The sequence below is a fragment of the Strix aluco genome, chromosome 27 (genome assembly GCF_031877795.1).
Source record: "Strix aluco isolate bStrAlu1 chromosome 27, bStrAlu1.hap1, whole genome shotgun sequence".
NCBI lineage: Eukaryota > Metazoa > Chordata > Aves > Strigiformes > Strigidae > Strix > Strix aluco.
Window position 1 is genome coordinate 7,233,056 of NC_133957.1, and position 14,010 is coordinate 7,247,065.

Sequence of the window (14,010 nt, forward strand, 5' to 3'; positions counted from 1 at the left end):
CAGTTTGGGCTCTTGGTTGTGCCCAGTATAGGAGATGCTCAGTGCTCCTGGTCCACACAGCAGGGTTCAAGGCATGAAAAACCCATTTCCCCCACTACAACTGACCCTGTCCTGTGACGCCCCACTGCCACAGTGACGTGACACCTGCAGCGGAGCCATCCCTCATATATGGTCATGAATGGCACTGGAGAAGTTCATTGGAGGGTTGGGCTGTGTCGGAGGGGAGATAGGTCCCGATAATGTCTAAAAAGGGGCTGCTGCTTTGATTGGCTCCTCCTGTAGCTGGGCTGGCATCAGCAGAGATATATTGCCCTCCCGTCGTCATTGTCCCCACGAGTCCCCAGGAGCTGTGGCAGGGAGTGTGGTGCAGCAGGGATGTGCGGACAGGGCAGGAGGCTCAGGATGGGCACAGAGGGACTCCTGTCCCCTCAGATGCTGTGGCTGCTCCTCTGGATACAGCTGTGCAGGGGTAAGTGCCACCTCCCTTGTCCCACAGCACAGGGCCAACAGGTACCAGCGTGGTCATTGGGATCTGTCAGGGAATGGGGATTCTTTGCAGGTGCCACTGAGACGAGGGGCAGAAGGTGCTCAAGTCCCTCGACCCTGTGCCCACCTGGATGGGAGAGAGTATCATCTCCTTCTCCAGGGTTCCACCATCTAGGGCAGCCTGTGCCTGGCTGGATTCATAGACACCCTGTCATGGGGGACCCTTTAGGGACTCCCTGTTCCCTAGCACTGAGGTGGTCCAGTGGGTGATGGCAGCACCCAGAGATCCCCCCAGGGCACTGCCAAGCTCTTGGGTGCCCCAAAGGGATTTGTGTGCTGCTCCCTGCCCCCTTGTTCCAGGGGAGCCCTGACCCCACAGGAACAGTTTGTATCCCACTGAGAGAACGGGAACGGTGTATCTACCGTGGAGGGACACCCTGCCTGGGGGACACGGCCCAGTGCAGGGACTGGGCTGACACCAGGGGTGAGGAGGGGATGTAGGTGCAGGGACCTTCTGGATCGTCTCAGTGGGAACACGGAAAGCCCTGGGTATGGGGGTGGGTGTGGATTGTGCTGGGGCAGGCAGTTTGCATGGGAAGCTGCAGGCCTGGGCACATGGGGCTGTTCAGGGGGTGCTGGGGAAGAGCAGGTGCCCAGCCCTGTGCAGGTGACCATAAGCAGCAGGGAGATAGCCATTGGGCTGTGAGAAGATGCCTTGTGTGGTGGGATGGCAAATGACTCAGCAGGGCCAGAGCTGGGCACGCCCAGCCTTGTTTAGCCCATGAGGATAGAAGGAACCCCTGAAGTGCCCTGGGGACAGCCTGGAGGGGAGTGGGCTCCCACCCTGGTACCTCTGACTCCATGCTCTCAGGGGGTTCCCTCAGACCCACAGTGCTGGGGCTTGGTGCTGTCCTGACCCATCTAATGTTGGTGTTTGAAGGTGCTGTGGAGGTGAGGCTGGCGGATGGTGGCAGTCGCTGTGCTGGGAGAGTGGAGGTGAAACACCAGGACCAGTGGGGAACTGTGTGTGGTCACTACTGGAGCATGAATGATGCAGCAGTGGTTTGTAAGCAGCTGGGCTGTGGGTCTGCTGTTGGAGCTCCTAAGTATGGACACTTTGGGAAAGGATCTGGCCCAACTTGGATGAATAATGTTGGGTGTAAAGGCACCGAATCTGCCCTGTCTGACTGCACACACAGTGGATGGGATAAACATAACTGCATTTATGCCCGTGATGCTGGAGTGATGTGTTCAGGTAAGAGGACAACCTATTCCCCACATCTGGGGCTGGGATGGTGGAAGGGATCCGGCTGTGCCCTCAGAGAGCAACAAGCGGGTGCTGGAGCACAGCACAATGTAGCCGGTCACACTGCCAAGCTTGGACTGTCATTGCTGATGTCCCCAGTCCCTGGGGAAAGCCCAGAGGGAGCTTAACCCTGGGTGAACTAACCCTGCCACAGGGTCTCAGCCCCCTTCAGTCAGTGTCTTGGGCTGCAGATGAACCTTCCATCCCTGCCCCATTTTGATCACTGGTATCCACTGGTCTCCACCCATTCTGCCAGTTCCCAGTCAGCAATGCTGAGGGTCCTGTGCTGGAGAAAACTGCAGGGAACTTTCATGGAACACCACACCTTGGAGGAATGGCATGAGATGGCTGGTCCCCGTGGGTCATCCCCCATCAGAGGCATGAGTACCTCAACTGAATCAAAAGGCTTTTCAGAGAGCATGAGCGTGGGGCCCTGGGCAGAGGAGCAGGCTGGCACACAGCCCTTCGCCTCCTGTCCCCAGGGCTGGGCTGTGTGATCTGGCACTGTGAGGCCTCGGAGCTTGGCAGCTGCTTGACTCTGGCTGCTCCCTACTGCATCACTGTGTGCCCAGGTGGGCACTAGGACATCCCTGGGGCTGTGACAGCCCTTCAGGGACATGGCCACATGCAGGCAGTGCTGCCCTGCTGCCCAACCCTTCCTGCCTGCCCACAGCTCCCCACACTGCCCCATGAAACAGGGGCATTGGCCACACACACTGACTCTCATCTGTGCCTGCTGTTACCCTCCGAGACAGCGTGAGCCTAGGGGCATGTGCGGGTCCCCTGCCCCTCTGCCTGACTGTCATTTTGGGACCTGTGCACTCTGGGCAGAGTCCTGTGTCCCTGGCTGACGACACCCTCTCAGAGCAGCCATTGGATGGGTCTGGGCAGGCACCACCCGTGGTAACATCTGCACCGTTTCTATGCTCTGTGAAATCTCCCTGCTAACAGGAACCTCCCCAAACCCCATAACACTGCTGGGAACGGGTTCTATTTACATCTGCATCAAGGTGATGGCCCCACCTCGTCCCATGCTCTGCAGGGATTGAGCAGGCTGCAGCAGTCATTATCATCTGGGTCATTTCTCCTGGACCTGAACTGCGCACACCTCTGCGGTGCCGGGGGGACCATGCCAGGCAGCACAGGGCACCTTGCGCAGCAGCAGTTTGTCTAAGCGGTGCCTGGTGCTGCGACAGACACATAATGTTGAGTGAGGTGATGGTGTAGTGAAGGGGTGCAAGGGGGCCTGGATGTGTTTGTGTCACCAACACTCCACCAGCAGCTTCCTCTGGGATGTGCAATGGGTGAATTGGTCACAGCTTGCTCAGAGGTGATATGGGATGTGGGCATGTAACTGCCAGAGGGCTCTGGGAACTCCCAACTGTTTTGGGCTTTTTCTAGAATTTGTCCATCTGGTGGAAGGGAAGAGCCGCTGCTCAGGACGTGTGCAGATCCATGACGGGGACCAGTGGAAAACTGTCTGTGCTTCCCACTTTGGTCCCAAAGCTGCTGACGTGCTCTGCAGGGAGTTGCAGTGTGGCACAGCCCTGCCTGTCCCTGGAGGAAGTCCCTTTGGAGAAGGGGTGGGTCCCATCTGGGATGGAGAGCTGCAGTGTGTGGGGAATGAATCCCTCCTCGCCTCCTGCCCCAGGGGGTCCCCCAGGGACCAGCCCTGCACCCAAGCAAACAGCGCTGTTGTCAGCTGCACAAGTAAGGACTCAGGGAGGGGTGTTGAATACTGGGGCTGTACTGGGGGCAGGGGAGCAGAGCACGGACCGTGTTGGCCTTGGCATGAGACCAGGAGGGGTGATGTTTTCTTCCACGGTCTTCAGTTATGCAGCGAAAGACACAGAAGCCAATGTCCCACTTCTGTTCTGTCCTCAGGAATTTGGTGCAGGGCTGCAGAAAGGTTCAGGATGGGGACAGAGGGACTGTGTCCCCTTAATTACTGTAGTTGCTCCTCTGGGTGCAGTTGTGCAGGGGTCAATGCCGGCTGCCCTGTCACATTGTGCTGGGGCCAAGGAGCACCACAGGGATCCCTCTGGAAATGGGGCTTCTTCCCGTGTGTCAGTGTGACAAGGGGTAGAAGGTGAACAGGTTCATTGACCCTGTGCTTCTCTGAATGGGAGAAGGGCTTTTCTGTTTCCAGGGCTCCAACTTTTATGGCCGTTAGTGGCTGAGTATGTCCATGGTTTTGCCATCCTTGGGCACCCTTCCTGGAGCCTGGGCTCTGCCAGCTCTGTTCCTTGTGAGCTGGTGGTGGCTTAAGTGGTGGCTCTTTGCTCTGTTATCCCAGAGGCACAGTCAGCCTGAGGGGTAGCTGGGAAGGGGTGTGGGCTGTTCAGTCTTGCCCTGGAGTCAGGGTGAGACCCAGCCTGAGCAGGAGTAGGTTGTGCTTGTGGAGGCAAGGGAAGTGGGGTGTCTGTTCCCACAGGCTCACAAGGAGGTGGCTGTCCTGGGGGATCTTAGACAAGGGCAGGGCTGGCTTGATGCCTGAAGACAAGAGGGGGCATGGGTTGGGAGGCCTGCTGGGACCATCATGTTGCTACAGAGTGGACACAGAAAGGCCTGAGGGTGGAGGATGAGTTGGGAGGGGCCCAGGGCAGGCTGTGGTGCAGGGGAGCTGGGGGCTCTGGGGAGGAGCAGCTGTGTATGCTTGGGGGGGCCATAGTGGGGACAGGTCTGTTTTCAGGGTGCTGGCTGGAGAGGAGCAGGTGCCCTGGGTGGGCATGGGCCAGGGGCAGGGGGCTGTTGGGCTGGAAGGAAGTGTCAAAGACTGTGGGGCCACAAATGACCCAGCAGGGCCAGAGCTGGGATCCCCAGCCTTGCACAGCCCATGAGGATAGAAGGAACCCCTGAAGTGCCCCGGGGACAGCCTGGAGGGGAGTGGGTTCCCACCCTGGTACCTCTGACTCCACCTGCCCAGGACTTCCCCCAGACCCACAGTGCTGGGGCTCAGCGCTGTCCTGACTGTTCCTGTATCAGTGTTTGAAGGTGCTGTGGAGGTGAGGCTGGCGAATGGCGGCAGTCGCTGTGCTGGGAGAGTGGAGGTGAAACAACAAGGCCAGTGGGGGACCGTGTGCGGTGACTCTTGGGACATGAATGATGCAGCAGTGGTTTGTAAGCAGCTGGGCTGTGGGTCTGCTGTTGAAGCTCCTCAGTATGGACACTTTGGGGAAGGATCTGGCCCCATTTGGATGGATGATGTTGGCTGTAATGGCACCGAATCTTCCTTGTCTGACTGCACACACAGCGGATGGGGTGAAAATGACTGCACTCATTATTATGACGCTGGAGTGATGTGTTCAGGTAAGGGGACAAACTGTTCTCCATCTCTGGGGTTGGGATTGTAGAAGGAACGTGGCTGTGCCCTCAGGGATCAACCGTCAGGCACCAGAGCATTGCCCAATGTGGCTGGTCACACTGCTGAGCTGGCACTGTCATTACTGGTGTCCCCAATCCCTGGGGAAAGGCCAGTGGGAACCTGCCCAGGGTTGCCCTTACCATGCCTGGCCCCTGAGGTGCCACAGATGAACCCTCCATCCCTGTTCTGCACTGTCTGTTGATTCCCATCTTTCTCCTCCTGTTCACCCAGGACCTGTCTGTCTGTGCTGATGGCCAGGTGCCCCCATGCCAGAGGCACCACAAGTGACTCATGTGGCCACCCACAGTCCTGGCCAAGGGCATGAGATGGATAGCTGTTGTCCAGTTGTCCCCTGGCAGACACAAGTCCCTTGGCAGAGTCAAAGGGGTTGCTTGGAGAGGAGAAGCGCTGGGCTTGGGCAGAAAAGCAGGGTGGCACGTGGCACCTCGTTCCTCTCCCAGGTCACCCCATGAGAGCCTGAGCATGGGGACATTGCCCCGTCCAGGCAATGCTGACCTGCTGCCCAGCCTCTCCTGCCTGCCCCAGCCCCTGGCTGCTCGGTGCCACGAGGGATTTGTCAGAACTTACTGTCTCTGCTCTGTGCCTGCCCTTGCACCAGGAGCTCGTGTAAGCCCAGGGCTTTTCTTCTGTGCACTCTCCTGCCTTCTGCGAGCCATGGGCAGGGACGTGCATGACCAGCAGTGCACTCTGGCTGTGGCTGAGAACCTTTTTCCTGGGTAGGCGCCTGAGCAGGGTGGTGGCACAACGACCAATCACAGGTACAGTCTCACTGTAATTTTGCCCTGTGACATGTCCCATCCACCAACCGTGCCCCCACAGCCCAAGACCCCTGCAGGAACAAGGGGTCTTCTCGTGGCACCAAGGGGATCTTCGCACCTGGCCCTGAGCTCAATGGGGCAGAGCAAGCTGCAGCAGCCAACAGCGCCTGGGCCCATTTCCCTGAACCCCAAGCCCTCTGGGTGTTACAGTGCCCAGGGACCAGTACTGGGCAGCCCAAGTTCTCTGGGGCAGCAGCACTTTGAGAGATTCCTGTAGCTGTGGCTGTTGGGAGACAAGCAAGCCCACAAGTGCTGTGCTGAATTCTGAGGAGCAGCAGGCTGGGGGCTGATGTGTTTGTGCCATCAGCACCCCCTGAGAGCAGCTGAGGATGTCACAGGGGTTTTTCCCTTTGACCACCTCTGAGATCAGTCAGGGTATTGCCAGAGGGCTGTGGGAACTCTCAGGTATCTTTGGTCCACATCCATCTGGCTGCTCTAAGGGGACAGCCCCTCCTGAGGATGTATAGTGATCCATGAGGAGGACCTTTGGAAAACTGTTTGTGACTCACATCTTGGTCACAAAGGCACCAACATGGTTTGCAGGGTCTGCTGTGGGTCTGTCACAGACACACACCCTTGAGTGCTGTGATGGTGCAGTGAAAGGGTGCAAGGGGGCCTGGATGTGTTTGTGTCACCAACACTCAACCAGCAGCTTCCTCTGGGATGTGCAATGGGTGAATTGGTCACGGCTTGCTTGGAGGTGATGTGGGATGTGGAATTGTAAGTGCCAATGGCTCTAGGAACTCCCAACTGTTTTGGGTTTTTTCCAGGATTTGTCCGTCTGGTGGAAGGGAAGAGCCGCTGCTCAGGACATGTGCAGATCCATGATGGGGACCAGTGGAAAACTGTCTGTGCTTCCCACTTTGGTCCCCAAGCTGCTGACGTGCTCTGCAGGGAGTTGCAGTGTGGCGCAGCCCTGCCTGTCCCTGGAGGAAGTCCCTTTGGAGAAGCGGTGGGTCCCATCTGGGATGGAGAGCTGCAGTGTGTGGGGAATGAATCCCTCCTCGCCTCCTGCCCCAGGGGGTCCCCCAGGGACCAGCCCCGCACCCACGCAAACAGCGCTGTTGTCAGCTGCACAGGTAAGGACTCAGGGAGGGGTGTTGAACACTGGGGCTGTGCTGCTGCTTGGGGAACCGAGCAGGGACCCTGCTGGGCCGGGTATGAGGACAGGAGGGGTGGATGGGGTTGTCTGTGGCATGAAAATAGTGCAGAAGGAGAACAAGGGCATGTTGTCCCTCTGACCTCTCTGCCAGCTACAGAGGGTACAAGAGCACCAATCCACCCTCTTTCGTCCTCCTCTCTCCCCAGAGTACACAGGGTTCAGGCTGGTGAATGGCAGCACAGTGTGTGCAGGGAGGGTGGAGGTCCAGGTGCTGGGGACCTGGGGGACCCTCTGTGCCTCCCGCTGGGATCTCTCGGATGCCCACGTTCTCTGTCGGCAACTCAACTGCGGGTTTGCTGAGTCCATTCCTGGAGGAGAGCATTTTGGGAGAGAGACTGGCCCTGTCTGGAGAGACTCATTCCACTGTGACGGGACTGAAGCCCACCTGCAGCAGTGCCCAGTGACCACCCTGGGGGCCTCACCATGCTCCCAAGGGAACACTGCTGCTGTCATTTGCTCAGGTGAGTGCCAGAAGAATGTGCATTAAAACAATTTGTCATTTGTGTACAACATGGCCACCCAGAGCAGGGCTCCCGTGGCCATACCAGGCTGACTTTCTCCCTGGAGAAACCCTGGCTTCCCCAGGAGCCATCTGGAGGTTTTTCCCTGCTCAGAGTGAGCACTCCACTTTGGGACAGCTGAGGACTGAACGGAGGCAGGCATCTGCCCCTAGGGCAGTTGCTTAGGCCCCAGCGCCACCACCAGGTCTGGGCTCCTCTGTTCTCGTACTGTATAAGGAGCCCAGGACAGGGCTGCAGGGCTCTGTCCCATCCCTCTGGCTGCAGACACCCACATCCCATCCCCACAGAGAGCCCTGCAGAGCCTCATCCCCCCACCCAGAAGGAGCTGCCTGGGTGCCCCCAGCAACAGGAGACCTGGGTGTGAGCTGCAGAGAGGGCCCAGGCTTTGCCCTCTCTTCTCCTCAGCACAAGGCTCAATCTTGTCCAGTTTGGTGGGGAAATCCCCCCTCGCCCCCCTCCCTGAAGGGTGCCATTCTCCCGGTGCCGCCCATGGCTGTGGCATCTCTGCTCTCCCCAGGCTCAGCCGGCTTTCAATCCCTGCGGCTGGTGGGCGGAGGGAGCCGCTGCGACGGACGAGTGGAGATCTTCCAGGATGGGGTGTGGGGCAGAGTCCTGGATGACCAGTGGGACGTGCAGGAGGCCAGCGTGGTGTGCCGGCAGCTGCGGTGTGGGGAGGCCAGGACAGCCTACAACCCCCCAAAGCCTGAGCGAGGGACAGGCCCAGTGGGGCTGCGAGGGGTGCGGTGCGCAGGGCATGAGGCCAACCTGAGTCTCTGCAACACCTCCCTGCCTGAGAGCGCGCTGGCGGCAGGGGTTGTGGAGGACGTGGGAGTCATTTGTGGGGGTGAGTGGCACTCTGCAGGCTCCCCAGGTGACGGTCTGTGCAGGCAGACAGTCCCTGGCAGCAACTGGGGTTTGTACCCACTGCAGGGAGTCGGTGGCTCCGGCTGGTGAACGGGGCCGGGCGCTGTGCAGGGAGAGTGGAGATCTACTACCAGGGCATGTGGGGGACTGTCTGCGACGATGGCTGGGACCTGTCTGATGCTGCCGTCGTCTGCCACCAGCTGGGCTGCGGAGGGGCAGTGGAGGCAGCCGGCTCTGCTCGGTTCGGGGAAGGCTCCGGGCAGATCTGGCTGGATGGTGTGAACTGCTCCGGGGCCGAGGCTGCTCTCTGGGACTGCCCAGCTGGGCCCTGGGGGCAGCACGACTGTGGGCACAAAGAGGATGCGGGAGTCATCTGCTCAGGTCTGTGCCAGGAGTTGTGGTGGGAGCCTGATTCCTGGGGAGGCCAGGACGTGGGGAGAGCCGGGCATGGCTGAGGCTGTCCCTGGCTGCCTCTGAGCTCCTGCCCGAGCACATCCTGTGGACACCCATCCATGGGCAACCTCAGTCCCACTGGGGGTCCTGGGGAGCTCAGCCATCCCCGAGGGTTAGTGGGAAGGGCAGGGGTGTCTGTCCATCAGGGACTTCTCTTTGCACCTGGGTGCCAAGGGGACATGTTGGCCCTGCCCTTGCCTGGCTGAGGGCCTCGGGTGCAGAGGTGTCCTGGCTCCCACAACCCCAGGGCAGCCTGTTCCCCCTTTGGGGTCTTTTCCTCCCAGAGTTCATGGACCTAAGGCTGGAGAACAGTGACGGCTGCTCTGGGCGTCTGCAGGTTTTCTACAACGGGACATGGGGGAGCGTTTGCTCCAACTCGATGACTCTCAACACGGTGACGCTGGTGTGCAAGGAGCTGGGCTGTGGGGATGGAGGATCCCTGGAAAGACGCCAGCCCTCTGGTAGGGTGTCTGGCCCTGCCTGGCTGGATCGCGTGCAGTGTGGGGAGAGAAACAGCTCCTTCTGGCAGTGTCCCTCCACTCCCTGGAACCCACAGTCATGCCAAGACCTGCAAGAGGAGACCAACATCACCTGCAATGGTAACTCTGATCCTCCCGGGTACTCATGTCACTCCAGATTCTGCTCCGCATTGGCCATAGCCAAGCACAGATAAAGAGCTTGGAGGGGCTTTTCCTTTCCATGTCAGACCCTTCTGCTGCCAGTGGCACAAACATGATCACGGCCACACACGTCCAGCAGCAGTTGCAACCCAGGTTGCCAGCAGTGCCTGGGGGAGGCAGAGGCATCTCCAGGTGAGGTCTCAGAAGAGACCAGACAGGTTTCAGAAGAGCCTTCCTTCCACAGACAAGCTACTGCTGCGCTGTGAACCAGGGAGCTCTTGGGGCTGAGCACTCGGGGTCCCCCCACAGTCCTGTGCGTGTCCCCTGGATGACTGCAGTTCAGTTGCTGCCATAACCAAGATGGTACAGGGAAGCACCAGCAGAGCTCAGCCCCTCTCTCGTCTGCATGATCCCCCAAACCAGCCCCTTCACCACAATGTTTCCTTCTTCAGGGGGACGCCCAGAAATGCCCCTGACCCCGTTGGCCCTGTGCCCCAACTCCACGAGCTGCACAGGTAAGGATTTGCCGCTCTGTGTCTGGCAGGGCTCTGCCTGTTGTCCTGGTGCCATGGGAGGTCTTTGCCTTCTCCAGCCAGGGAGAAGATTCGTGCTGTGGGCGGTGAGGACGGGTGCTCGGGCAGAGTGGAGGTCTGGCACCGTGGCTCCTGGGGGACGGTGTGTGACAACTCCTGGGACATGCAGGATGCCGATGTAGCATGCAGGCAGCTGGGCTGTGGCCGTGCAGTGTCTGCCTTGCGTGAGGCTGCATTTGGGATGGGGATGGGCCCCATCTGGCTGGAACAGGTGGAGTGCCAGGGGACGGAGCCGTCCCTGCAGGACTGCTGGGCCCGGCCTGGGGACGGCGGTGCTTGCCGGCATAAGGAAGATGCTGCCGTGCGCTGCTCAGGTGAGTGACAGGGCTGGAACCCCTTGGTCAGGCATTGGCAGGGAGATGGGGAAGACCTTCAGTGCACGAGGTCTTGACATGGCCCCCGACATCTCATGAGCAAGAATGTTCCTGCAGAGTGCAGGAGGCTGGTGCCAGTCAGGGAGCAGCCTCGTTGAACTGGATGTCCTTTGGCCACTACCCGTGGGGCCCTGCAGACCCAGGGCTATCGCCAGGCTGCCTGTGCCATCCTGCCTGCTTCCCAGAGCAGAGGTTCTGGGCCCAGGCCTGGCTTCTCTTTCGGGCAGTGAAGGAGGGGCAATTTCTGTTGGATGTGTCAGGGACATATACAGACACCCCCATGGTGTGCTGGGGAGGAGAGTCCCCGCTCCCCGCATACCCAGTGTCTCAGCCCTGCTCTCTTTTTCCTCCTCTGCAGCTACACCCAGGATGGCAACATCCCCATCCCAAGCAGGTAAGTTGTCCTCCCCCTGGGGCTGGGTATCCCCAGGGACAGGCTGTGACTCACAGATGGATGGAAGGGGCTCCTTGCTGGGGTGTGAAAGTCTCTGGAGGAGGCACTGGAGTGGTGGGAGGGTGTGAGGGAGAGTTGTCATTACGTCAGCAGGGTGGAAGCTTCCCCACACTCACTCCTGGGGCCATCCAGCCTCTGCTGCCTTGTGTGATGGGGTCAGGACTGGTGCTGCCTCCACCTCTCCCAGGCCTGGTTGCTGCCCCTTCCATTTTCTCTCCCCTGCAGTTCCCACCCGAGGCCGTCAGACCAGCAGCGGAAGAGTCTCAGTGCCCGTCATCATCTGCATCATCCTGGGGGCCCTTCTCTGCCTGCTCCTGGCCCTCTTGGCTGGGCAAGTGCTGAGCACCAGGGCTGCGCGCAGAGGTGGGTCCTTCCCCAGAGGTCACAGGGGGAGATACCTCCTGGAAGGACGGTGTGGTGCTGCAGGGGGGTGTCAGCGAGGGTCGTCAGTGAGAGGCACAGACAGAGGTGGGGGGATGAGACAGTATGCTGCCACCTTCACATGTGCTGCCCCACTGAGTGCCTGTCCGTGGGCCACCAGCAGCAAGGACTGGAGAGAGCCCAGAGGTGGGAGGAGCTAGCGATGGGGCGAGGAGGGAAATGGCAGAGTGGGGACGGCCAAGGCTGGCAGTGCTCTAGGTAATGCTGGAGAGGGCTCTGGGGCAAGGGAGATGCTAGGAGGAGTGCGGGGCAGCAGGGTCCATCACCGTGGTGTCAGGTCCCAAGACTGTCCCTCTGCCCAAGCCTGCCCACCCCCAGGACAGGGGCCCTACTATGGACCCATGGGGCAGACAGGCACAAGCTCCAGGTGCAGAGGAAGTGTGGGAGCTGCTCCAGGGTGAGATAAGGGGGGCATGACCCAGGGGCCAGAGGGGCATGAGCGCAGTCTTCAAAGGGATGATGCGACGGTGACGCTGCCCCAGAGGATCTCCACAACGATGTTGCCCTCCCAGGGGATGTGGCAGCAGTGCCTGGGCAGCACAGTGGGGCTGTGCTGTCACAGCAGTCCTGGGTGGGTGCAAGGATCTAGTTTGGGGGAGCACAGTGTGATCCCATTGCCCCTCTGCCTGTCCCTGTGCCAGCCCTGCTTCTGTCCCCAGGCTCCAGGAGAGCTCAGGAGCCCTTCCTTGAGGCTGTGTATGAGGAGATTGGTTACAGCCCAGCTTTGGAGAAGCAGGCCAGGTTTGGTCACTCAGGTGGGTGTGGGTCCTCCCTGGAGGCACATCTGCAGGACCCTTTCCCCTGGCGCCAACCCAGAGCTGATCCCCTGATGCGCCCCCAGTCCATGGTCCCTCTGGTGCTTGGAGCATGGGGTCTGTGGGGAGAGCATCCAGGTCCTGGGCCCAAGAGAGAAGCTTTCCACCAGTCACCCCTGACTGTCTCAGCTGGACATCCCCTCTCTTCTTGCCCCTGCACCCCATGTGGCACCTGAGGAGTGAGGGAAGGGGCTGTCCTAGGGCAACTCTGAAGCAAATTTGGGACAGGGTTTGTCCTGGGGGAGAAGGGTGAATTCCCAGCCCTCCTCCCCATGCAGCCCCAGCTCTGTGGGTCTCCCTTCCCCAGCAGCCCTGACCATGAGCCAGGTCAGTGGGGCTTGCTCCATAACACCCACTGTGCTTCTCTCCAGGCTCCTCTTCAGAGCAGTCCCTGACCCAGCTGCAGCCCTACCCTGGGATCAGTGAGGACGAGGATGGTCTGGGATCAGCACCAGGTAACGGAGGCAGGAAGGGGTTGATCTCCCTGCAGACACGTGATGGACAGAGGAGTCACTGAGTGTCACCATTGGAGATGGCGAGGACATGGGCATCTCCTGTGGTGCTGCCAACCCAGTGTCTCAGCCCTGTGTCCCTGCGCATGCACTCATCCTCTGCTCCGCAGGACATATCTTCTCACTGTCACCAGCTCCCCTCTCCTTTCAGATGTCCTTGTCCTGCCCAGAGATCACCCAGAAGATGGCTACGATGATGCCAGAGAGGTTTCTGATCCGGGGGAGGGAGAGTGGGAAATGCCCAGGATGCCAGAGGAGGGAGCAGGCCCCAGGGATGCACCCAGAGGTGAGAGGGAAAGACAGCACTGCCTGTTCCTAGGGTGCCATCCCTGGTGCACCCCAAGTCACTACTGTACTGAGGCCCAAACCTCCTGGGAAGGGGGAACCTGCCCCAGGAGGTTTCCTTGAAAGGCCTGGAGGTGGGAAAAGGAGCTGAATGTGGTGAGGAGCAGGGAGGATGGTGGGGTACAGACACCAAGGGGTGAACTGAAATGTCGACCCTTGCTGCTTGCAGGGGTCACCCCATGCTCCCAGAGAAGTGCCGAGGTCCCTGGAGCTGAAGGAGACACCTCATCTCTGTCCCCGGGGAGCATGGGCTATGATGATGCTGAAGAGGTGTCTGTGGCACATCCCCATGAAGACACAACAGCTGTGACACTGTAGCTTGGTGCACAACAGTCCCTGAGCCGCAGGCCAGGAGAGCCCATCCCTGCCCTGCAGCTGGGTGCAGCCGGGAGGGAGGAGAGGTCTGTGCAGCTGGGAGGGCCGTGAGCACCATGGAACTGACTCCCTTGACCCATGGGCAGGAGAAATTGCCTGGAGTTTCCGTATTTGTATTCCCATTTTTATGCTGTGGATCTTTGTTCTTATTAAAAGTCTCTGGGGGCTTTGACCCAGAGCATCTCCTTGCCTGCCAGGTGTCAGGGCATCTTCCTGAGGCTGGTCAGGGGAGCAGAGAACAAAGACACAGTGGTAGGGAAGGGCCGTGTCTCAGGGACAGCAGACTCAGGGTCAGGCTGTTGGGCTGCGAGAGCCCATGGTCCCTGGGGAATAATCTTAGTGACAGAAATATTTCCATCCTGCTGGCCACAGGCAGTTTCTAGCCAAAATGTCTCTATGGTAGGTCCCTTGATGTACCCCTGTGGGAGCACTGATCTCCTCACCTGGGGGTTCCAGCTGCTCTTTCCTCCACGCCGTGCCTCAGCC

General features: G+C 59.8%; 1 protein-coding gene across 2 annotated transcripts; it reads left to right on the plus strand.

Moving 5' to 3' along the window:
- Positions 1-345: 345 nt before the first annotated feature.
- LOC141915850 (scavenger receptor cysteine-rich type 1 protein M130-like) lies at positions 346-13,468 on the plus strand. 2 transcript variants are annotated; one of them, XM_074807731.1, is made up of 17 exons: positions 346-469; positions 1,427-1,741; positions 3,194-3,502; positions 4,778-5,101; positions 6,766-7,074; positions 7,304-7,618; positions 8,196-8,522; positions 8,609-8,923; positions 9,280-9,594; positions 10,068-10,130; positions 10,208-10,522; positions 10,941-10,976; positions 11,262-11,399; positions 12,137-12,232; positions 12,664-12,747; positions 12,956-13,090; positions 13,319-13,468. In XM_074807731.1, exons 1-17 carry the CDS (start codon positions 376-378, stop codon positions 13,465-13,467), a joined length of 3,639 nt encoding a protein of 1,212 aa, XP_074663832.1. In that variant the 5' UTR covers positions 346-375; the 3' UTR covers position 13,468. The 2 variants fall into 2 exon arrangements, with proteins under 2 accessions (XP_074663832.1, XP_074663833.1); XM_074807732.1 differs by lacking the exons at positions 3,194-3,502; positions 4,778-5,101.
- Positions 13,469-14,010: the final 542 nt, after the last annotated feature.